We start from the raw sequence: 26,115 nt of genomic DNA on the forward strand, positions 1-26,115 counted from the left end.
GCTGTCCAGTTTTCTCAACACCATTTGTTGAAGAGACTGTCTTTTTCCCATTGGATATTCTTTCCTGCTTTGTCAAAGATTAATTGACCATATAATTTCTGAGTTTTCTATTCTGTTCTATTTAACTATGTGCTAGTACTATACTGTTTTTGGTGACTACAGCTCTATAATATATCTTAGAGTCTAGAATTGTGATGCCTCCTGCTTTGCTTTTCTATTTCAAGATTGCTTTGGCTATTTGGGGTCCTTTGTGGTTCCATACAAATTTTAGGATTGCCTGTTCTAGCTCCGTGAAAAATACTATTCGTATTTTGATAGGAATTGCATTAAACATGCAGATTGCTTTGGGTAGTATAGACATTTTAACAATGTTTGTTTTTCCCATCCATGGGCACGCAGTGTCTTTCCATTCTTTGTGTCATCTTCAGTTTCTCTCATCAATATTTTATAGTTTTCAGAGTATAGGTCTTTTATCTCTTTGGTTAGGTTTATTCCTAGGTATCTTATTATTTTTGGTGCAATTGTAAGTGGGATTGATTCCTGAATTTCTCTTTCTGCTGCTTCATTATTGGTGTATAGAAATGCAACACACTTCAGTGCATTGATTTTGTATCCTTTGACTTCACTGCATTCATTTATCAGTTCTAGCAGATTTTTAGTGGGGTCTTTAGGGTTTTCTATATATATATTATTGCATTCATTTCTGTTTATTCTCTACATGTTGAAATTTCTAGATTTAATTGTTGAAAGAATGATTTTGATTAAATGTAATGAACATGCAACTTCAGGGCATGCTTCACAAGCCTTGGTCACGTAGTCCAAATTATCAGATTTAAGCATATCTCTCTGGAATTTCAGATTAGAACTATACTATTTTTTTTTAAATACACTACCTTTTTTTAAAAAAAGATTTTATTTATTTATTAGAGAGAGAGATTGAGAGCATGAGTGTGGGGGAGGGAGGGGCAGAGGGAAAAGCAGACTCCCCACTGAGCAGGGAGCCCGATGTGGGACTCCATCCCAGGACCCCTGGATCATGACCTGAGCCGAAGGCAGACCCTTAACTAACTGAGCCACCCAGGTGCCCCTACAGTACCTTTTTTTTAAAACTCATTATTAAACATGTGAACTTAAGCTGTTCATTATTATTCTACCATATACTAATATATGATGTACATGAATGTACAATGCAATGTCTAATGTACACTTCTATCATGAATCTTTCATTCTTAATTTAACCTCTTTTTAGTACAGTACACATATCCTCAGCTGTGCTTCCTGGCTCCAGTTGAGATGTTGCTTAATCTTCTACAGATAATACCTACCAGACTGCCCCTGGACAGGGCCCTGAGGTGTGAGAGAGGGAACAACAGCTCTGGGGATTAAATTCTTCTCAGGCAGATTCTACTTGCTCCTCCTGATAGTCACTCACCTTTATCCCCTAGTCCAGAAATACTGGTGCTGTGAATTTCCACACCTTTGCAAGATTCTGGAGGGTATATTGGGTTGGTTTTCAGTTTTCTCCACTGCTGCTTTGGATTTCAGCTTTCTTGAGTTTTCTCAGTCAGTTACCATTTATTTTCTCTCTAGCTTCCAAGCTTTTAAGTGCATATCCTTCACAGAACAAAATATTTTAAAATAACATCTGAACAAAAAATATAGTCTATTTTGGATACATTCATTTCTTTGATCTCTAAGTTTCTTATTTATTTTATTTTAATGCCTTTTTTAATGAATTTGTTTTGGTGCAAGGGGCTCCAGTTGCAATCTCAAAGGTCTTAGGGGCCGGGTAGGTGTTGTGGTTCCTCTCACTGGATCCAAATCTTAGATAGGTCAGAGTCAGAAATAAGTAGTTAAGTTTGGGGGAATTCCAGAGCAATACAACATGTGCCTTATTTTCCATTTGGGAAAATAGGAGATTACCTGCTCCCGACCCATAGGGTAGGGTATAGACGTAGAGGGTAGGATAACAAGGTAGAGATGAATTTGTGACCAGGGGGTGAGACAGAGGGCCTGAGATGGTCCCTACCTCTCCCTTTCCACATCCTGCCGGTTTCACATGGTTTGTACACGGAGGGGACATTTTCAGAAGTTTCCCATGTATCCCCAGTGAGGGGCATGGGAAGTAGGTAAGACATGCAAGTTAGGGGCATTTCTCTTGCCTCAGGAGACGTATCTAGTAATGTGGCCACCATAGTGAGAGGCAAGGTGGTAAGACAGAGCCAGGGGCCAGATGGAGTTCACTGAGATGCAAAGGATCCATGACTCGGGAAGGCTGAGCTGAGACTTCTGCAGATGATGCTGGAGGTGGGTTTGTTGCCTGCCCCCAACCATGTGGAGAAAACAGACCACAAGTGAAACCATGGATTTTAGCAGTGGATACAATGGGATCCCAGGAGACTAGCAGCCCCTCCCTTCCTCAGGAGGGCCCTGAAACTGTCTCCTCTTGGAGATGTCATCTTGGGAAGGAGGAGGCAGCAGTGGTGAAATTTTGAGCATAAAGAAACAGACTTGAGGGAGGTCTGAGCCTTGAATTCACTGAATATTTCATCTGAAAGAAACATTTATAAAATGAAAGAGACCATTTCAAAGCACAAGAAACTGTTTTTATGGGAAAGGGACTGAATTACCTTTAGATTTAAATATCCCTCCTATCCTCAGAAATTGTGGGCTCATAAGAAAGAGTAAACGAGTTATAAAAACTAAAGAAGCCACATTTTTCCTAAAATAACTGAGATGTTAGTGTACATGTCAAGATATGATTGGACCCTCTTGTTGGAATGTTGATTTTATTTGAATTCATTGAATGACAACTTCATTAGGTATTTTAAAAATATTTTATGTATTTATTATGTATGTTGTATCTGGTGGTATAATTGAATATGAAACTAGAGAAATCTAGGAATTTCTTTCTGACATGCATTATAGTTAAAGCAGATACAGACAATTGCAGGTTGTGTTAGAATACAAGATTATCACTTGGTATTTACTACAATTGCAAAATCAGCTTCTTAAGGAAAGATGATTAGACTCCTCCAAATCTCTTGATGTCATAATATAAATATAAATTGTGCAGTAAGACATAAAAAAATTATTGCTTTCAATGTCATTAAGTTATTGCTAGACCGAGAGAGAGAAAACGGCTGCAAATCATAGCTAAGTCTATGTGTCCGCGTACATTTAGAGCAGGCACTTGTCTCCCACTCTCTTTTCTTCAGTAACAATAAGATAAACGTCTAAAAGCCTTGGTTTTAGATTTGAGCCAACAGTTTGCTACACTTCTGCCCAAAGCCATCGCTGTCTTCCTGTGTAAGTGTGCGTGAGTGCGCGCGTGCTCCGGTCTGTGTAAGACTGAATTAAGCTTTGGGGTAAAGAGTAACTGTGTCGTAGCCCTCTGGGGGCCTCGTGCGAGCCCTTGCATGAGTTTCGCAGTACAGCTCCCCCTCCACGAAGAAGTAGCCCTTCTGTTTGAGGTTGAGGTTACAGTCAGCGCACACGAAGCACTCCGGATGCCGGTACTTATCCCGCGCCTTCACAACCGCACCGCTGTTGAGGAAAGGAGGTGAAGTGAAACACACAAAGCCAGAAACATGATACAAAGGGAGACCACACCGCAGACAAGGCTGGTGTTGTCTGTTTCACATCCAGGAAACAGCCTCCAGCTGTGAAGCCAGCAGGGCTGTGAGATTGATGTCATTGTCAGGGAGATCCAAGACAACCAGAATCACACATCACGGGATTCTCTCTGCTGTTGACCTGTGACTATTTTTCAAACAAGTCTCTTCTATAAAAGTTAGAGGATCTTCCTTCCTGATCTTTGTAGATTGTTTCATTGAAAGAGGAAAACATGATATAGGTAACACAAATATCTCTGCAAAGTATTCTGATTTTGACCAAGCTTGCCTGCACAACTAGAAGTCCCTCTGATTGCTTTCTCTCTTGGCCGCGCAGCCTCTATTCTATGGGGCGCAGAGAAAACAGAGCAAAGGGCAGACATGGAATGTCCATGGGTGGGTGGACTCACCTCTACTGTCAAAACAGTTTACTTCAACTTAGGAGCAGTAATCACTTTTGGTACCATCATAAACTATTGTGTTTTATGAGATCCTCTTTGCTTCTGGGCTGCCTGTCCTGCTTCTTTCTCTCTCCTTCCTTCCTTCCTTCCTTCCTTCCTTCCTTCCTTCCTTCTCTTACCGTTTTCTTTTTTCTTTTCTTTTCTTTTCTTTTTTCTTTCTTTCTTTCTTTCTTTCTTTCTTTCTTTCTTTCTTTCCTTCTTCTTCNTCTTTTCTTTTCTTTTCTTTTCTTTTCTTTTCTTTTCTTTTCTTTTTTCTCTTTCTTTCTTTCTTTCTTTCTTTCTTTCTTTCCTTCCTTCTTCTTCTTCTTTTCTTTTCTTTTCTTTTCTTTTTCTTTTTCTTTTTCTTTCTGTCACATTCCCCTCCTTGCTCTAACCAGGCTTTTCTCCCCACTGCCCTCCTGGGATGAATCCTGGATCACCGGACAGATGGTGCTGCAGTGTGAGCTAATAGTAGAGGAACAGAATAAAGGGGTGGGAGAAGTGACCACGCGGGGCGTTTGCAGTGGAGAGACCAGATCTGGGTCACTTGAAGATTTGAACTAGCAGGTGTGGCTATGCAAACATAAGGGCCCTTGACATGGAAGCTGACTGTATTTTTAAAAGTTATACTTCAATATTTGTGCAACTTAAGAAACCGACTAAAGATAATGTGTTTTCATGAACAATCTGATGACCCTTGTATTTGGTTTCGTTATTTTGTACAAAAGAGGAAGTATTTAAAGACTAGACATGAACCAAGGGAGGGCTTTTTGAAGTGAAGTTATGCTTCTTGAAAGCAATTTTTAAGGTATGCTTTGAGGATAGTTGTTTTTTTTTTTTTTAATGAGAATATATCTGAAATTATAAGTCCAGATTGCTGACTCACATTATGTGCCAATGTTAGGGCACGTTGAAGGAATCCTGGTGAAAATGTGCTAAATGTTGTGGACATATTTGAAGTCACTGACTAGAAACCGAGAGCGGGTATCAAGATTTATAGTGCACGCCTGGGTTGAAAATGAGACTTACACAATGCCGCTGCCACATTTGTCACAGATCGGCATCTTCTGTGTGCTGCCAGCACCTCCGTGGGCTTTGGTAACGGGAGCTCTCACACTCCGAGTTCCAGCAGGACGGTCGTCTGAAAAACAAAGTGCTTCCATTTATGGCGAGGGAACAGCTGGCTACAGTCTGTACTTCGCTTCTATTTTAAGGTGTGCCCTTTAACCTAAGGAATTCTTAAGCTGCGCCAGTACTATCATTTCAAAAGGAGTAGGACAGGCTCAAGCATCACTTGTTCTGAAATAGGGCCTTTCCAAAACAAACTCGTTAAAATTTGTTGTCGTCACTCTTGGAAGGAGCTGTTATAAAATGCCGAAAGGAGTGGAGAACAGTTGGCCTTTTTTTGCTTTTTCTTATTGTGGTAAAATATACAGAATATATAATTGACCGTCTTGACCATTTTTCAAGGTGTAATTCAGTAGCAGTAAGTACATTGACAAGGTTGTGCAACCATCACCAACAGTTCTTTCCAGAATGCTTTCATCATCCCAAACAAAAACTCTGCACCCATTAAGCAGTAACTTCCCGTTCCCCCTCCTCCCAGATCCTGGTAACCTCTACTCTACTTTGTGTCTTCATGACTTGCCTGTTCCAGGTACCTCAGAGGAGTGTTTGCATGCAGTATTTATCTTTCTGTGTCTGGCCTCTTTCCCTCAACATGTTTTAAAGGTTCATCCATGTAGCAGCATGTATTAGAATTTCATTCAATTTTGAGGCTGAATAATGTTCCATCGGATGGATAGACCACTTTTTGTTTATCCATTGATCGGTTGGTAGACGTATGTGTTATTTTCATTTTCTGGCTATTGTGGATAAAGCTGCTATGAATATTGGTGTATGAGTATCTATTTGAGTCCCTGCTTTCAATTCTTTGGGTATATATCCAGGAGTGCAATTGTTGGATAATACGGTTATTTCTGTTTAACTTTTTGAGGAACCACTATACTGTTTTTCACAGTGGCTGCACCATTTTGTATTCCCATCACCCATGAACAAAGAGTTTTTCCACGTTTACCAACACTTGTAAATTTTTTTTTAATAGCCAACTTAGTAAGGCATTTTGCATTTTTGTGCAACTTTTAAAGGACTGTGTATATCTTTTCGGGGTAGAAAAACATTGGTAAGATTATGAGCTCTGAGGACAGCAGGAGTGGGCTACAGATTCAGTCCTGCTTCTTACTGGCTGTGTCTCTCTCTGTCTGTCAGTTTCTCATTTGTTAAAAGGGAAAAGTAATAGTTCCTATCTCACAGGTTATTGGGAGGATTAAGTGATCGAGTATGCAAAGTACTTAGCACAGGGTTTGGCACATAGTAAGGGTTCATTTCAGTGTTATTTAAAAATTTTGATGATAATGACACCCTGGAGCAGGGGGCGGAGGCTAAGAAATTTTGCAATATCCATTTAAAATTCTAACTTATGATTTTTGAGCCAAACTAGCCCCTTGACTACTATGGATGGAATTTGTCTTCAGTGTCCTTTTATGATCAGGTTGGTGGCTACTTGGACATATTCTGGAAGCTCCTTTCTTAAACCAAGCACCACCCAAATCTTTCTGAGGAAAGATTCATTTGATCACTGAACTAAATGCATTTTTAGTCTCATTCCCAGTATGTTTGCCATCATCCCCTCCATCAGTACTGTTCCAGCGACAGTCACGGCTGCTCACCAGGGCCATCATTCACTAATTCCTGGAGCACTCTGAAGGAGCCCGACTGGCGGGGCTGAGTAGGCTCATTCCGATTGTCATGGAGCATCCGGTACACATCTGACTGGGGCGGCACCGAGGCTGTGGGTTCACTGAAACACAGGACGGCATGTGAAGCAGTGTCAGGAGCCTTGTGCGGCATGGAATGTGCAAGAAGCCACAAGACATGAATAAGCAATAATCACTATTTGCAGTAACTCCTGAGCAAAGATTCAGCATTTTCAAGTCAATCTCTATTACAGTTAAAAATACGATATAAATTCACATGGGTCACCTTCATGTGTCACTCGTTAACCTGGGAGTCACATCAGCACTTCTCCATCTGGCAGAATACTTTAGAGGGCAAGTACAGTGTGATTGTTAGGGGATAGCAATTTAAAAAAAAAATAACACTCGTGTCTGATGGATATAAAATTATAATGTGAACAAAATTAGCTTTCCTCAGAAAAGAGACAACATACACATGGTGGAAGTGCAGGAGTGAGCCCGGTTTGATTATTCTCAGTCATAAAATTGTCAATAAAATTCAGATTCATTTCTGATATTAAACTGAAAGGTATGGTTTAATTTTGTTTACTCCTGAAAACAGCAAAGGTATCGTTTTGCTTATAAATTGAAGAAATTCAGCTTGTCTGTGAAAGTACAGAATGTAGAAACTTTCATATATATGTCAGTTATATCAACTACATTATGTTTTTTAATAGCCACATTATAATTCACTTATAACAACGACAGCAGCTTAATTTTAATATTCTACAAATATAATTCATGATGAACAATAAGAAGATGCATGTCAGGCACTAAATGCTTTATTATTTTATGTCATTTAATTGCATTATCTAGGAAAGGTAGTTGCTCTCTGCACATATTTTTACTACCTACATCATATTTTAAAATCATCATCTTATATATCTGAAATTCTTTGCAAAAAAGCCTTGAGATACATTACACGATTATTATCTTATCATATTCCTCCCAAGAGATATCTTGGGATATAGTTACATAGTATTCTAAAACATTATAAAACTTTAATTTATAAAAAGTGGTTATATAATACTGAAAGAAGTAATAAAATTTTATCTTATAGTAAGTCTTTTTATTTGAAAAAACTTGATGGCAAAAGTACTTTGAGCAAATATTCATAATAAAGAATCAATTAGTCAAAATAGGGACCAGTGGAAATTAAATATTTACATTAATAGTTTGAGCTTATAAAACCTTAATCATGGTAAAAATTCTAAATGGAAAAATGATGACCTCTCCACAAGCTACCATTAAAGGAGAGAAGAGGTGTCATCTCTTAAAATTCCTCTGAACCTCCCATTCCTTTCCCAATTTTTGATGCCCAAAGAAGGAGCATAGACTAACTAGATTATAAGTCACTTTTGAGAAATATTTTACCAGACATTTGTAAAGAACGTTGTAGCTTTCCAAAAGACATAGACATTTGTACCTTCCCTGATTTCATTTTTTTGCTCTCTGTCGAATAAAGCTCTACTTAGTTAATTTTTGAAATCACTTTTATCTTTAGGTCTAGATATTTGCACTACACCCCTAGTATTTTTTTCTTTAAAGCTTTCCACATAGCTTCCTTTCAATTACGACAGTGTTAAAAGACACCCGTAAAGCTGACATTGCCCGTGTGTTTAGTTAATATGCCCGTGGTTCAAAAAGACTCGCATTACCTCATTGAAGGTGCTTCCCCTAGCGCTGTTGAAACCTGACCCTGAAGTGTTTCCATAATATTGTCATCTGAGTACAACTGCATAGGTGTATTAAACTGAGCATGTACAATCTTCACACCGGGAAGTTCCATTTCCAAAGGAATGTTAGGGGCCATCTTAGCAGCAACTTTCAAGTCACCTGGGCAAATAGTACTAAGAGTACTGACAGAAGAAGGGGTGCTACGTCCACTGCCACCGTCAATACCGGACGGAGTACTGCATCCACTGTGTTAATGACCACGTGACACAGAGGTGACGCAGGAATCAGAAAATCCAGACAGAACACAGAGAACACGTACAGAGAGGTTAAAAGGAGTTGAAGACAGAAAGTAAGAAGTGAATTAAATCAAATTCAAATGAACTGTTTATTTCTGGCTAGAATGTATTTTACAAACGGAAGACATTTCAAGATGCATGGTTGAAAAAAGTGCAAAGAAATTAAAAAGTACAGGTGATATTGCATTTTTTGGCTCTGTTCTACTGGGCAGTAGGCTGAGGGTTATACAGAGTTGTACGTGAGGTAGAAAAGATGCAGCGACTTTTGCCTTTTAAAAATAAGCCAAACAATTTTCAACTTGCCCACATCACAAGCAAATGATGCAGGGAAACAACATCCAAGGCTGGATGTCCTTTTACATTTATGAGCTGCAGTATTTAAAATCAAAATATTACTGAATGATCCTTCACAATTAGTAAAGGACTATGCAGCATGAAGATCTTAATCAAATGTTTAGGCTAAACATTTCAAAGTAAGTATGTTTCAGAAATGCAGTTATACTTTCATTGAAGAGTAACTGGCAACTTGAAGGTTCTGTGATAAATTTTGTTTTAAAGCTATTTTGTAAATGTCTTATAGTTACTATTTTAACTTTTTCTACTTTCATTCTTGATTTTGTGAAGAATACACATTAATAAACTGTTCAGTGATTTAATATAGGCTCTAGAAACAGCCAATAAATGCTTGTCACCTTGACATTAATTGATTAGAGGGCAAATAAGGTGGTCTTAGACTCTTTGGATACTACCTAGGGCTAAGCTATATTTCTTTCATACATAGCTATTTCATGTAACAATTTTAGAGGCACACATGTATTCCCATGCATATTTCTCATTTCCTTTTAAAGATCAATTGAGGGGACTTATTAAAACATGAGAAAGGCCAGTCATGCAATTTTAAGAATAACTAGGGGGATTTCATAATTTCTATGAATCTGGATAGGAAGCTAGTCACAGCTGACACACCAATGACTAAAGTCATTTTTCTACATGCATTTTAAGGGCAGCATGAGAAATGCATTTACAAGAAAATGAAATTTACTGAGATTTTTTTTTAAGCACAGTCATTTAAGACTAAGGCAAAAGGAACGTTAGTATTTGTAAACTTCTATCATGCTTGCAGATTAGTGTTGCTATAAACTCCAGACAAAGAACAATTTATATGATGTGTTTATGTCAAAATCCATTTTCTCTTAGGGTTCAAGAATGGCTGTTGCACTTACTCTCTAGGGCTGCTAATGCTAACCGTAGTCTGATATAGACAGCAAAAACCAAAAGAATATTGGACATTGATTTTGTTGACTTCATCACAGTTATAGCCTGCTTAGTCTGGACAACCCATGTCACAAATGGATTTTTAAATTTCCAGTTCAACCACCTGCATGACCTAAGTGAGGCAAGTACATATGGATGTGCTCCTTCACTTCCTGGCTGTTGAGAGCCTATTTAAAACCCAATCGGTAAACTGGTTAATCTCATACAAAATGCCCAGTGGCTTATTTACCATCTTTGTAGGCCCAACACTGTCCTAGCTAGCTCCTGAAATCGACCTCAGTTGGTAAAAAAAAGAAAATTCTCAGTTTCCTCAGGATTATATTGATTTGACCTGAGTGCAATGAAGCATATTAAATTGTAATTTGGGGATTTGAAGCACTGAGTTAAATCTTGGGAGGGTTGGACTTAAAATGGCGAATCTTGTCAGCAAGCATTTATAGCTATTCTGGTCCTACTGTGTGCCAGGCAGAGAGCTAGAACAGAGAGTAGATAGATAAACTATGAGCAGTCAGAACTTACAGATAGATCTTATTTTGTAGTTGTAATTAGTAATCTTTTCCTGTTACTAGTGTTCTTGTACATAGCATGTCTGTGTATATAATTTTATTTAAGCAAGGATTGTGTCTTCTATTGCCTGGCTTCTTTATCATTCTATTGAGGGGCCTGTAGTTATTGAAGAGATAGGAAGTAAACCCTAAGCAAGCAAGAATGACCTCTTATAAATTTCTGGGACAGTTTCACAAGATCTCTTGAACTGATGATTTAAATAAATAGTTTTCATGGACTCCAGTCACTGTGGGTAGTATCAGGGGTCACTATGACCTAGTCCCATGACGTGAAAAGGTAGGTAATAATGAGATTTCTTGACTTTGACTTAGTGATTGGCAAGACCACTTGTAAGCTTGATGATACACTCAATTACTTCTTACCTCCATAGATCATCAGACAGAGAACTAATTTCCCTGACCTGTATACAGACTTTTTGGATTGAGCTTCTTCAAGTGATCTGTCCAAAAACCACTCATAAGATTCTGTCCTATCATTTGGATCTATAAAAGAATATTTTTAAATTTACATATTTGCATATGAAAATACTGACTTTTTAATATGATTCAACTATGAAAAAATTAAAAGAACCATAATATTAGATCAGTAAGGCCGTAGGGAGATTAACATATTAACAATTTAGCATCTCCCACTTACTTCTGATTAAAAGGTGTTCATTGATGGTGTAGTTGTGGCTTGGTGTGTAGCCACCTAAACTTCCACCTTGACAAAGACTCATTTGGAAAGAACAAGAAATTCAGAAGCTAGAGCAAATAGTGAGAGGACCCAGGAAGAAAGGAAATGTAGTAGAGGCATTTTTACAATCCTTTAAGATTAAATGCTGGAGCCTGTCTTTAAAGCAAACGCTTTCATCCCTGTTCCTGCCCTCTCCTCTTCCAAATTCAGCTATATTGAAAGGCACCTTACAGTGATGAAAGTATGAGGGGCTTGTTCCTATTACCATTTTTGAATTAAAATGAAAATATAAAAGAAGGCCATTAGCTACCTAAATCTCTCTGACTTTCCCTGAAGTTTTATAAAATTAAATGTTACTGGGCTTTAGCAAAAGCAAGATCCGTGCCATTCTAATGCCTCCTGAAGGCCTATAGTTCAGTTTAGTGAGTGAGTTTATAGTTAAACCAACCTCAAAGGAATGCAAATGTATTAATTTTACAATACTCCTTTAGAAAGTTGTATATATGTTTATTCAATAGTAACATAGCATTTTTACTCTTAATCTAGTGTTGTGATATCAGGCGTGGGGCTGCAAAGATGTTGAATGTGGAGAAATAGGGAGAAGATTTAGAGGAAAATGGAATGGGAACCAGGGAACAAAAAAGAGAAGTAAAAAAGGCTTGTGCAGAGTTGCATGTATGAGAGAGAGGTGATAGCCCTTGTTTTTTCTTGCCATCAGAGAATATTACCAGGTACTCTTAGGACTTTGTTCCTTTACCGAATGAACACTGATGGAACGTTTAGTCTGTCCCAGCGTTGTTTCTAGGTGCTGGGAAGATAGAAGGTGCTCCATTCTAGCAGGGAAGATGCACTTGGCAGTCACTGCCTTTTTAACATCATCTCCTGATCTTCCACTCTATTGCTTTGTCTGAGTCTGAGATCACAAAAGTGTCCAGCTTATTTTGAGATAATCCTCTGGCCCTGACTCCCCCTTTATGGGAAGGTCTGCATAAGGAGATCGTATATCGACTGATGACTGACCATCCAGAGCAGATATCATGAACGTGGATACCCCCAGGGGCCAGCAGGGTTACACATGTATGAAAATGGCCAGGTATCAGGAATGATGGGCATTTTGACAGGATGGAGAGTAGATGTTCCATCTTAAGGCATTTACTTAAGTTCATTTTTTTTTTTAACAACAGGAGGATTATGTAAAACACTGTCTATAAATTGGATGGGCCACTAGTTTGGAACTCTGGGTATAGATCATTAGTCAATAATCCTAACCACCAATGTCCTTCCTCAGGGCTGGTTAATGTAGCTGAGGTCAGAGGAATGGGTTTGAGGTTTCCTAAAGCCACTCTTTCCCAGTGTGCCAACAAGGGCATTAATTTCTCCCCCTTGGGTTGGAGTACGGTTTCTAGAGAAGATATTTATTTGAAAAGGATCATCTGAAGATGATCTGTTTCTCTGACAGACAACCACAGAGAGCTTGCTCATTCTTACTGCAGTGTGTACACAGTTATCCATGAGGGTAACCTACATATATCCCTGTCTTCCAACTCTTTCCTTCTACTTATCTCCCCCCATGTGGAAAAGTTCCTTTTTAAGTGGCCTCTCTTTCTTTGCAAGTATCCACAAGAATGCAGAGTTATTTTTATGTAAGAGCTGGAACAAGTGGAACCCAGCAGGCTGGTGGTGCGGTGAGAAGCAGGTGTTGAGGTGGGCTGCCCAGAGAATATGCAACACAGGAAGCTGTCCCAGCACTCCCACTGGGCCCCACCTGCTTCCTTACTCTGACTGGGGCTGGTTTCCAGGTTTGTTTCTGCTGGCTGGGGCTTCCTGACCTGGGAATGGGGTACATCTGCCTGCCTCAAAGGTCACTGTGTTCTGGATGGGATCCTCAGAACAGCAAGGGTATTAGTTATAAATATACATGGTGATTGCCTAACTCTTCACAGCTCTATAATCTTGCCAGTATTTACTCTCAGAAATGGAGGTTAGTGGCCTCCTATGCTCTGCAAAATGAGTTTGTTTCTTTGGCTTTTGAAATAAGCTTCAAGATGAGCAGAGTCACTCCAAAAGCCTACATGTTACTCTTCTTAGTGATTAGTAAGGATTTATTAAAGAAACATGCACTCCAGACATCAAAATCTCAGAGCTTATGACCTGCTTCGGCCTGGGATTATGAAAGGTTTGGGCCGAATATTGTGCTTGTGTTCAAAGTAGTTCGCATCCTGTAAAAACAAAGGGTTAAAAAGTTCCTCAGTGGAAGATAGTTTTCTTTTTTTTTTTAAGATAAAAGTAAATGAATGATAATTGTACAGAGAGGATTATTTACCACCAAATATTGACATGACTAAGAAGGGTGACAATGGAACCAGAGTGATTTCTTCGTTTTAAGCATCTGTCACTAGAAATGTTCAGGAACTGGCAGATTGGATGCCAGAGCATTAGAACCACGTTCTAGATGCATGTCTTTAAACTAAAGATCTGATTGTGCCTTCAGGAGAGTAAAAATGAAACAGCAAGAGCTGGACTTTTGAAAGGAAAAGAAATCCGTACTATCACCGTTAGGAGTATGGTGGCCGGAAACCAAGTCGGATACTTACTGTTGAGGTGAACTAGGAATGAGACCCCGCAGCTGTCCGTGAAGCGCATCTTGTATATTGCTAGTTGAATAGAGCCCAATTGGTGAGTTATAGGAAGCGCTCACTACCTGTCTTTTGTCATCAATGTTTGCTGCTGCAACAAAAGGCTGGGCCCTTCTGTTGTGCGCGGTACCAATGGGTTTGAACTCCTGTACAATGGCAGACAAAATACACAGAGCCACAGAAGGCACAATAAAGCCGTTAATGAGCAGACCAACAGCATCGCTATTGTTAATCAAGGCTTCTTTGTCCCTACTGCAAGATTCATGGCAAGGTTAAAGGAGGAGGTGAGTATAAACCTTTCTACATTTTCCGTGAACTATGTAAGTGCTGGACTCAGCCACAAAATGGTGCAAAGGAATTGATCTTATTTAAATATTATAAAATAATTCAAACATTATACCTTTTGTTTGGCCCTACTGACTTTTTACATCTATGGCTTTTAAGAAATTCTCATATGACTCATTTGAAGACAGAAATTCCGTGTCAGAAATGAGATTCGGGGCTTAGAATAATTATTATAATTCACATTTCCTCAAGTAGAACTTACGTATGCTTTCTCGTCTGATAATATCTTAATAAAACTGCCTCCGTTTTAGGAAATGGAAGAACAAAACAATCAGAAAGAGAGGGAGCATTTGTGAATAACTCTACTGAATCACTTTAACTAATCCAAGTAAAATATTGTTTTTTTCTTAATACCTACCACAAAAAACAAAATTCTTTTTTTCTTTTTTTTTAAATTTAAATTCAATTAGCCAACATATAGTACATCTTTAGTAAAAAACAAAATTCTTAATTTGCATTAAGGTCTAACCTTAAATTTAGAACAAATAATAAGAATTAAAAGACTATTTTCCCCCTATGAGAGCAGGTTTTCCAATTTTTATATAGATTTATAATTTTGTAAAGTCATTAAATATGTTTTTCTTCTAAGCAACAGAAGAAAGCCAAAAGGAAAGGGTAAAATACACACAAGCTGATTCTCTTTCCAAATCTTTTCATTTGGCAGGATCAGTAAGATAAATCTTTCCAATATTTTCACTTACACACTCACATCGACTTCATTTACTTTTGTGAATGTGTCACCAGTTTTTCACACAGATTTCAACTAGTACAAACATTTATGATTCTTTCAAATGTTACTGAAAAGAGGCTGTTTTTATTAAAAAATAAAAAAGGTCTTGTGATGTTCTTGCTCATGTCATTTCTTTCTTTCCTTGTCATTACAAATGAGTAAGTCGTGGGATGGTACTTTTTTGTTAGAAAAAGAGACTTTCTTTCTTAGCGGGGTGGAACCGGAGTCTTCACAGAGATTCTCATGCATGAGAACACCAACAACTTCCTGGAGGGACCCATGCCATAAAATGCTTTGTTTTGGTTCTGAGCAGGCAGTCATCACAGATAGTCCCTGTTTCCCCATCCAGGTCTATTGGCAAAGCTCACTTTGCCAAAAACACTTTGCCAACAAAGCCAAAAACAAAATACAGTTATAACAGCTAAGTGAGGTGCAGCGTCAGATACTAGCTGAGTCTTGGACTGGAACTGCCCCAAATCTCATGGTACCTGAAGATCTGTGAGGCGGTGGAGAGCAACTTTTCTCTCATCAACCTTGGACAGCATAGTGTAACAGCCTCTTGAACTTGAAAAGGTCTGAGTTGAATACAATAGCCTGTGATCCTAGAGTGTGTTTGGATTGACTAATATCTTACTGAATCATTCTTTTTACCTCCAGAAGAGCCGCTCATGGTCTACAAGTTGGTTAGGTGACAATATAGTTGCTGCTATTAAGTAGCAGAATGACTGTAGCTTTAGAAAAACAGTGAATCCCATGACATGTGGAAATGCGTGTAGTCAAACATGGAGATAGTGGTATCATCTGATTGTTTTGGCTGATTTAATAATGAATTTTGATTGGCTTTTTACGATTAATCATTCTGATTAGCCATTATTATGGCATGAAAAAAGTGAACTGGAAATAATTTTAAGTAATGACAGTGGCCATGATTCAAGCCTTTGATATGAAAGAAGACAGAAGGCTAATTGCTCCATTTAGTTTTGGTGGATTATAAATTTCTCAGACTAATTAAATGAGTGAATCAGGGAGAACTGAAGGACTCAAGCTTTGTGGAATTAAAAAAAAAATTTTTTTTAATTTAAGTATGCCTTAAACATCTTGGTAAATAGAATTAAATTTATAAGAATTAGTAAATGTAATACAGTGGTTTTATGGGGAAAATATCTCTGCCCTTATTATTTCTTAGTCCTAAAATGATAAATAAACATGGATGGTGACTATTCTATTAATGAGGCAACTTTTCTGGAAATATTTATGCACTAATAATCTCCAGTAGTGCTTCCAAAAAGCAGCATATGAGTTAATGAGCTCCAAGCTTTTTCTTTACTGTTTTCAGTTTTGGCTGCATATTGCAAAAGTTGCAAATGTGTAATTTGTTAAAATTTAAAAAAAAAACCTTCTATTTTCTTCACATAATCATAAAAAGATCATAAAAGGACGTGTTTCTAATATAGCCTTCAAACATCCGTATTTAGGCTTTGCAAAGCATTAGTTTATGGGCTGCTAGAGTCATTCCAAAAAAAGCACAATGAAGTGTATACATCAACGGTAAACATTTAAGTAGGGCATGGAGAGGCAACATTCTACCCAAATCTTACATCATTGTTGATGGTCAAACAGATTCAAGCGACAAAACCGATGAGAAGCTTGCTACTTCACTTCAATTCCTTTTTACTTTTTCAGGAGAATTGTTAGTATCAGAAAACACCAGTAAAAAAAATTATATACCAGTCAATGTAGTCCAGCTCTTGTGTTTATTTTTCCCAGACAATAGCATCCAAGTGATTCTCATCTCTTAGGAATTCAATAAGTAATCACTGCACTTGATTAATGCATTTTCAATAGTATTTTTAAATGTTAGGAGCTCATATTAAGGAATAATATTTTGAATTTATAAAATGCTCGAGCTGCCAGAGTCAAAGCTAGGTAACTGGGTAGAGATTTGCTGATTTCGGGGAGAATACATGTCTTGACAATGGTCTCCCAAGCCCTTAGAATGACCTCAGCAGTGACAGCATTCAAAGACACATCCACCTCTCAACTTCTTACTGGCAGAAGTTGTCCAGAGATAGAGATTCAGTCCAAGAATGGGGGCAATTACCAGCTCCAACAGAAACAATGTGTTTGATAATGTGCGTATTTGTATTTATTTATTTATAAAAAATAGTGGTGGGGAAATAAGGTGAACAAACTATTTCAAATGATCATATACTTGACCAGGCCACACTGAGTAACTGATGGTATATTTTATCATGTTTGGAATTTATGAACAATCACCACCCCTACCTCATGCTCACCCCTCAAATGAAAAATAAAGTCACCTTTATAATTTTTCCCCCCAGCAATCTGTTTCAAGTGTTTCAAGTGTTTCCCATATATAATAGGGGAAGAGTTTGGGAAATGGGGTTTAAGAAACCTTGTTTTGTGTAGTCCACCTTCCAGTTGTCAACAAATTGTAGGATAAAGGTAACTTTTGAAAATATAAACAACTTTAACCCATATCTCCCTTGATTTTGTGTGTTGTTCCTATCCAGCTTTATTATCAAATCTTCTATGGCAAGAATGCGGTCCTTTGTGGAAATAGACACAGCTATCTTCTCGTTTAGAAAAGAATGATTTTTGTTTCTGAAAAGCATCTTTCCTGTACGGGATAGCTACATTATAATTTTGAGTTGTTCAACAACCATTAAACAAAGAGGAGGGTAATGTTTTATTTGAAAATGCCAGCTTTGGAGAAGGACATACTCTTAGTCTAGAGAAATAATGCTTTGTATAGGAAAATGGATATGTCTTCTCATAGGCCATGTTCAGGATTGTATAGAAGACATACATTCAATGGCTGGGAATAAGTTTTTATATGTAAATATATAACTTTTTATAAATAAATAAGTAACATTTGTTCAATGGCTTAGAATAACTTGTAAGGTTCTTTTTAAGCCTAAGATTCAAGTCTAAATTGATAAAAACAAAATTTAAGTATTTAATAATAACACGGACAAATGAAAAAAAAACTAGGTATTAACATTTCATGTCAATTATTATTATAACTCTGTAAGAAAAAGTCCCCAAAGCCTAAACCTATGCATAGGGAAAAGACTGGAAATTAATACACTAACATTTTGTTATTTGTGGCTGGGCTTGGATGGTAGGATATAATGGGGTTTTTTTCCTAATGGATATACATTATTTTTAAAATGAAAGAACATTATATTCTAATAGCAAATGTCACAAAACTTGCAGTAAAAGTTTCACTTGGGTTGAGAAACAAGAACTCAAATATTGTATTGCTCAATCGCCTTTTCTGTTCATCTACAGTACTGTCTGAAAGCATGATATATTAATGGCATGTGTTTCTCAGATAGACACATCTTTGTTGTCCAGAAAGTTGCTTTATTTGCTGAGTTCCCATTTTCAGGGTGGGGGTGGGGGAAGACCTCTCCTTGCAAGACCTCTATTTTGCATGGCTTGTGTTAACTGAAAAGATAAAATAAGAAGACAAACATAACCTCAGTTTAGCTTTTCTCCACTCTCCTGCTACAAGTTAAATTCACTGCTTGTATTTTTTTTCTTTTTATCCCTGCATTTTGTTAAGTTTATGCCTTGGTGTTTCAGATAGCATGGGTTGTGCTGAAGTTTAGCTATGTTTGTAGGGAATGTCCGTTCTGAAGGGCCAAGTTATGTGAACTGATCATGCAGAAATCTGGCCTGAAGATCCTAAGGACAGGAATCCTTTGGCCCATTAGCAGAAGAATTGAATGGTTCTTATCTCTGAGACCTTCCAACACCGGCCTCTTGGAGGAGGTGCCAGTAAGAATTAGTCATGACTCAAACTAAAGGAATGTTAAAGGCTCTATCTGACTGGCTTCTAGAGCCTTTAACCCAATCTTCACCTTTTTTTTTCCCCCAAACCTATCTCATTCTCTATCTTTTTCCCATTCGTATATCATAAGTGTCCATATTGTCTGACCCCAAAATGTAGGACTTGTGGGCTAATACATGATTGACGAGAGGCCAGAGTACTTAAAATTAGGGTTATTTTTTAAAAATCCAGTTCTTGGGATAATTGTGGTCATAAAGTAGTACTTGTAGATTTATAAAAGGGGCATTTTCAGAACAAAACTCAAACAATTGCCCTTAAATTCCAATTATGGAGACATGTTAGCAAAACACAGGCTCCCATCTTGGTCTAAGCTCAGCCTGTGCTTAACAAATACTTGCTGAGTCACCCACAGGCCAGAGCAGACTCTGCAATGGGGTCAGGGATCACTGGGGATCTGGTACTTTGGTCAGATCTGTTTCATTGACCCCATACCTTCGCATCTCATATTGCGAAATTAGGAGATTTTAGAAATTAGGAGAAATTTGGAATGAATGAATAATGAATAATTTGCAAAAGGGTGCCGTACAATTTCGGATGTGTACTATACATGGAAAGGAAATTCAGAATTTTATCCATTTTGTCTTGGTGATATTAAGAAATTGGGTGGTTAATAAATGCATATGGATAAGCCTTAAACTTTCACTTCTTTCTGTCGTTTTTTAAAACATCATATGATCTCTCTTTCTCATGTGTTGCCTCTAAGTGGTGAGTCAATGAAGGTGGGAGGAAGCTGGTGGGCTTGTGTATTACTGCAAAGGACTATCTCCAAGCGACAGCTCTGCCTGGAGAACTTTGCTTTTTCTTCTTCCAATTTTTCCTTCTGTCAACGGTAATGTTGATTGGAGGTATTATGATTCACCAATCTACCTCAGATGCCAGGGGGTAAGCCACCACCAGCATTCAGACCCCTTCTTACCACATGTGTTAGCTATCTCGTCTGTTTCATCTTTCGCTCACTCTTCCTGAAGAGCTGAGCTCTTACCTGACCTAAATCCCATTCAGCCTGCACAACCACTCCAACCATGCAGCAGCAGGGACTGGTGGCAGCTGAGCACCATTCTGGGAACCAGGTGTGGTCCTGGGCAGTGTTAGAAAATGCAGTTTATTGGTAGAGCCTCCAGTTCCTTTCATCCATCAGCTATTTATTGAGCGCTTGCTGTGTGCCATGCTGGGAGACTCCCGAGTAAAGAGAACAGACACAGCAGTTCCCACCTTCACGAATATTCCATAGCTTGCTCACTCGCTTTGGGGTCTGTTTTCTCCTCCTTTGCTCTAATGAAGTTTTAATCCAAAGCAATTTGCAATGACCCTTGTAATAGTAATATGGAAAGCATTCCTGGTGTCCAGGAAGTCCTATCACATGGGCAGCCTCCCATCTCACTGTAGGAAAGGCCAGAAGCCTGTACATCACCGCCTGGTGGGAGGGGGTAGGTAAAATACCAGTCTTACCAGGAGGTCCCACTAAATTGAATTTGATGTGCCAAGTTCTTTTTCTATAGTACTTTATGTAAGTTCTTTTTCTATAGTATTTTATGTAAATCTTCGAGAAACCCTATAAGATACAGGTACATGTTACTCTAAGTGTATTTTATCAAGGACAAAATGGAGGTTTATGGAGAAAGTAGAAAACTGGAAACACAAATTCAGAAGTTGGGATGAATACTTGCTTAAAAAGGGATACCCAATTTATGTATCTGTCTTTCTAAACTTGGGAAACTGCTGGTTAAGGAGAGGTTCTAAAATCCTTGTCTTAATTACATTTTCCCACACAGCACAACTGAGGGTTGGTTTAATTTCAGGTTTTTGTTTTTTTTTTTTGGAGCTTTTGAAAGTAGACATCATCAGATAAGCATCAGATTATTAGATTACTTTAGCTCATTAGACTTGCCTCAAGGGAAAATCTTCTCTCTTTTGTAATTCTGCATGGGCAGAATATCACCATGATTACATAATGCAAAAAACCCTTTTTGTAGAGTAAACTTAATTATAGAAGGTCGGAACTGAGAATTAAAAAAGGATGTAAAGTAAGATCTGGATGAAGACCTCGAAGAATTGAAGTTCACAATAATTATTAGATTAGAGACACCTGTTTCAAATGGTAGACACTAATTTCGTTTTGCTTTGTTTTAACATGTTAAACTTCTTGGATTATGTCATGGTCATTTGGCAGAAGTCCATTATAAAGAATGAAAAAATAAGTGGACTGTACGTAGATAGAGCCAAATTTGTCCTGAGAACATATTTGTCTTTTAACAAGGCACTTGCCTGGGGATACTTCTCTTTTCTTTTGATATAAAAAGACGCGGATAATATAATGTCACAGGGTAAAGACAGACAATCGCACCATCATGTGGCTTGTTCTGATTTTTTACATTTGTCACTTCTTCCTCTTGGAAGGCATCCACATCATTTAAAAGGAAATATAATGTGAATATCAGTTACTCTAAAATTCATACCTGTGGTTCTGATTCTAAGTTGATTTTGAAAGGATGAGCCTTCCCATCTTCAGATACCTGTGGAGACCATAAGCGAGTTTCTGCCCTGTGAATAAAAGAAATTTTGTAAACTCCAAATTCTAATGTTATTTCCAGTTTTAGTATACTTTATTTTTATTTTTTTAAAGATTTTATTTATTTATGTGACAGAGAGCCAGCGAGAGAGGGAACACAGCAGGGGAGAGGGAGAGGAAGAAGCAGGCTCCCAGCGGAGGAGCCTGATGTGGGACTCGATCCCAGAACACCGGGATCACGCCCTGAGCCGAAGGCAGACACTTAACGACTGCGCTACCCAGGCGCCCCCAGTTTTAATATACTTTAGTATACTTTAATCTCCCATAATAGGTATGATAATACTATCGAAACTTGATATTTTCTGTATTCTCCCATCTAATTAGTTTTTTGGGTACTCGAATGGATAAAAATTGCACAGAGTACTACTGTAGACTGAAGTTTGTGTCCTGCCACTGCCCCCCCAAGTTCCTATGTTGCAACTCTATCCTCCAGTGTGATGGTATTTGGACATGAGGTCTCTGGGGGGTAATTAGCATTAGATTAGGTCATGAAGGTAGAGCTGTCATGATAGGATTAATGTCCTTATATAAAGAGGAAGAGAAATGCGAACTCGATCTCTGTGTCCACACACCAGGAAAGGCCATGTGAGGAAATAATCAGGAACCTGACCATGCTGCATCCTGATCTCGGACTTCTGGCCTCCAGAACTGTGAGACATACATTTTTGTTTCAGTCACCCCGTTTATGGTATTTTTGTTATAGGAGCCCAAACCAACTGAGGCAAAGACGTTGTACAGTGTCTGGAGAGAGTAGGTCTGCTGTACCTTCAGGAAACCCTACCGGAGAGGAAGGTCCTGAAGGCATGACCACAGGGAACCCCTGCATTTCCTCTACTTCCCTCCCGTCCTGCCCAGGCCACCACAGCGGACAGCGAGTGGTGTGCCAGGGGGATTTGCTGTTGGCGTGAAAGAAATGAGCTTTATCCAATCTCATGTCCTTCTCATGTATCTGTTGGGGACCGTGTACTCCGAAGGGACTGTGTGCTCGGTAGGAACACTAGTTATGCATAAACAGGGAAAGAGTCAATTTCACCCCTGAAATGGCAGATTGGCTGATTGATTGGGCCTTCTGAACCACAGCAGGGAAAGTTGGAAATATAATAGCAATGGGAGCAACACACACTAGCAACCACTATAACAAAACATTATTTTCACAATTCAGCTTCAGCTCAGGCCTATGATGGCAAAGATCAGTTCAATTTCCTAATTTTTTTGTTGTTGTTGTTTGTTTAGAAATGTCTCATTCCTAACATTCTCACCACATGTGCACTCTTACAACTTATCAGATTCTTCTGGGCTGAATTCTGTACAAAACAGCCAATGGCATACAGGGGATTAGCAACCAGTTTTCAATATGCTCACATTTTGGCAAGTCAAGAGATTGTTTTAGGAGAATCTTTAAATTCCATTGCATTCTTGATCCCATTTAGAACAGCAGTACAAGTAGCTGTGCTGTGCAGTGTTTCTGCTGCCAGAACCTTTCGTTGTTCTATTTTCATAGCCAATTAACAGGAAAAGGAATCCTTTTAGCCTCTTTCCTTATTCTGACATTCCAGAGAATTCTTTTCAGAAATAGTTTGTTAACAACTCCTAGATTGACTGACATCAGTGAAGAACAGACCAAAGTGGCTGATATACTAAAAGAAAGAAAGAAAGAAAGAAAGAAAGAAAGAAAGAAAGAAAGAAAGAAAAAGAAAGAAAAGAAAAGAAAGAGCCAGTCAAAATTCTAGGAAGGAAGGAAGGAAGGAAGGAAAGGAAAGGGAAGAGAGGAGAGGAGAGGAGAGGAGAGGAGAGGAGAGGAGGAAGGGACAGTCAAAATTCTAGGTCCTATGAAACTCTTTCTTACTGGGAGGATGAAATCATTTATAGTTCTGGTTCGGGTTCTCCTGCAAAACAGATCACATTTTAACACCATTAATTAAAGAGCACCTGTCAATTTTGAGACACAGCTGGTGTGCTGCTGCTTTAATCCTGTCCTGTGCATCAGCATGAGTCATGGACTCTGTACCAAAGCCATCAATAGCCAGGATGACATCTCCAGGACACAGGTTGGCAGCTGCTGCCTTGCTTCCTGGAGTAATCTGGAAGAAATGATGGCATCATTTAAAAACCAACATTCTGCAATATTTTGAGTTTTGTGCCTGATATTTATATTTCAGCTTGGTAGCATTTTAAATGTTTCACTGGGCAGGGAATTTTAAATCTAACTTAAAATAACTCTTAAATGATCAATTGTGTTATCTCTATTTTTCCACCATGCTAAATAATTTTGTTTCTTACTAACCACATTTCATCTATCATGACATCTCTTATTCTCTTCTAAAACATCTTCCTTAACACCCTGTTTGAATCATATTTTCTTTGTTTTAAACAAAATAATTTATTCTTTGGGTTTTTTTTTTTTTCATCCATAACTCCCTATTTGGGAGTACAATGTCACCACATTTGGGGAGCTTTTATATTTGAATTGAAACTACTGTTGCATTCAAGTAATGATGTTTAAAATTCACATGAAGGGGCATCCAGGATGTAGAAAGCTGGAAAGAGAATCACTCTTGCAATAATAAGAAGAAGCCATGTAATATACAAAATTGTAACTTTTCATGAACTATTCAGAGAGCTGAAACTGTAGGGCAATGAACTAAGCCTTGAATCTAAGGAAAGACAGGTGCCTCCAAGGAAAGTCAAGATGTAAGCAACTGGTATCACTTGTGTCAGAGCACAGAAGAAGAAGGGGGCACCATTTTGGTCACAAAGAATTCAGCTAAAATGATGAACAAATTACTAAAGTTAACACTGAGATTCTTGAACCCCTGGGGATGCGGACAGAAGAGAAGTTTGTATTCATACACAGTGTCTTCTCCATGAATGAAAAACAGATTGAACAAATAAAAAACAACCAACAAGATACTAGATTTTAATTAAACCTTATCAGAAATTACATTAAACGTAAATCGTCTAACCACATGTTCTGTGTTTTAACAGAGATTGTCAAACTAGGTAAAAAAACAAGATCCAATTTTATGCTGTCTACAAGAAACCCACATGGATTTTTCTTTTCTTTTTTCTTTTTTTCTTTCTTTCTTTTTTTTTTGGTGGGGTGTGTGTGTGATGAAAGAAATACTTAAGGATACATATGGTTATTAGCCATATGTATGGGAAACATATGGTTATTAAATATTTAAAAGATAGCAAATTTGAAATTATTAATTACTATGTTGAGTTTTCAGTTTTTGATTGTTATACCTACTCCTAGTTGCTTTGGGTAAATCCCAATTATTTACAACTGCCTAATAGTCCTTACCTGGTCTTACCCTACCTACTTCTCTAACATCATCATATACCGTTTCTGCTCCCCTCCACCCACTGTGCTGCAACTATTCCAGGTTCCTTTAAGTTCCTCAAATAGACCAAGCATGTACCCTCTTCAGGGTTTTACATGCATTGCTATTTTTGCCTGAAATGTTTCCCCCACTCCTCACCCAGTTGCTCCTCTTCATCCTTTAGGTCTAGGCTTAAATGTCACATTCTCAAAGAGACTTGCCCAAACATCTGAAATAGCTTCTCCAGACCCTCGCCCCATCATTCTCCACCATTGTTCATTTCCTTCCTGAAGACAAGTTGTACTTTAATGCTTGTTTATTTACTTGTATATTATTTGTCTTTGCAACTAGACTGGAAGTTCTTGAGCATATGTATCATGTATATTTCTAATGTGTCACGGTGTATATTTCAGTGTTTGAAATGAACGGATAATTGAAAATGAATGAAAGGGTTATTTAAAGCAGAAACAAAAAAGATCTAGTCCTTACATACCCAAAGATTATAGCTATAAATGTCAACCCGTCACTGTTGTATTTGCAAGTTCCTACAGTTCAGAGCAGAAGACACAGGACTTGACTTAAACCTCATACTGCTCCAGGAATAAACTAGATTGTTCCTAATATTTTACTTGAGGATCAGTCATTCATTCATTTTTTTCTCTATTAACTTAATCTAGCTATCAATTCCATTTAAATTTGTGGCTCTAAGAGATAGCCAAGATTCATTTAAATGAATAAAATTGCAAAGGTAATAAATTCTCATGTGTCTGAGATATTCAGTCTCATCACTAAAATGTTTATTGTACTCACTTCATTTCTGTGATCATCTCACTTAAGGATACATAGTGATCATGATTATTTTCCAATAGGAACAGTTGATAGAAGCTTGGTGAAGACAAAGGGGGTTATTATATCCCAGCCTTTGGGATGCATTCCATAGCTGTCTTCCATTTGGAAATTCTCCCAAGCCCAGAACTGTTAGAAGAATAAAATTTTCCATCCCCAGTGTGACTTGCAGGGATAAAAATATCTTAAACTTTTAATTTTCTCTAGCTATACTTTGTCAAAATCAGTACTATCTATTTTTGAACTTATGAGACCAGAAGTCTTTTCTTTGAGTTAAAAAATGAGACAGAATAGCTCAATGTGTTTGCTTTTAAAGCCTCACCTGGCGTTTCTAATATACTTAAATAGATTTTTTATATAATGCTCAATCTTGATTTAGAAAAGCCTAACATCATTTTTTAGGTCTGGTTGGGATAAGTGGAAAGTAGTGTTGTGTGTGTGTCTATA

At 38.0% G+C, this 26,115-nt stretch overlaps 1 protein-coding gene across 3 annotated transcripts in view; it reads right to left on the reverse strand.

Moving 5' to 3' along the window:
• Positions 1-2,822: 2,822 nt before the first annotated feature.
• PDLIM3 (PDZ and LIM domain 3) overlaps positions 2,823-26,115 on the reverse strand; it is a 30,281-nt gene continuing 6,988 nt past the window's right edge. The window contains exons 2-8 of one of the 3 annotated variants that reach the window (XM_002923409.4): positions 23,429-23,580; positions 21,387-21,471; positions 13,491-13,558; positions 8,508-8,771; positions 6,784-6,914; positions 5,084-5,195; positions 2,823-3,546 (exon numbers count right to left, since the gene is read on the reverse strand). In XM_002923409.4, the coding sequence (XP_002923455.1) occupies positions 3,357-3,546; positions 5,084-5,195; positions 6,784-6,914; positions 8,508-8,771; positions 13,491-13,558; positions 21,387-21,471; positions 23,429-23,580 (1,002 nt within the window). In that variant the 3' untranslated portion in view covers positions 2,823-3,356. Of the gene's footprint in view, positions 3,547-5,083; positions 5,196-6,783; positions 6,915-8,507; positions 8,772-13,490; positions 13,559-13,933; positions 14,122-21,386; positions 21,472-23,428; positions 23,581-26,115 lie in introns of all 3 variants that reach the window. The other 2 variants (XM_019803977.2, XM_002923410.4) reach the window with 2 other exon arrangements.

The sequence above is a fragment of the Ailuropoda melanoleuca genome, chromosome 18 (assembly GCF_002007445.2).
Source record: "Ailuropoda melanoleuca isolate Jingjing chromosome 18, ASM200744v2, whole genome shotgun sequence".
Lineage (NCBI taxonomy): Eukaryota > Metazoa > Chordata > Mammalia > Carnivora > Ursidae > Ailuropoda > Ailuropoda melanoleuca.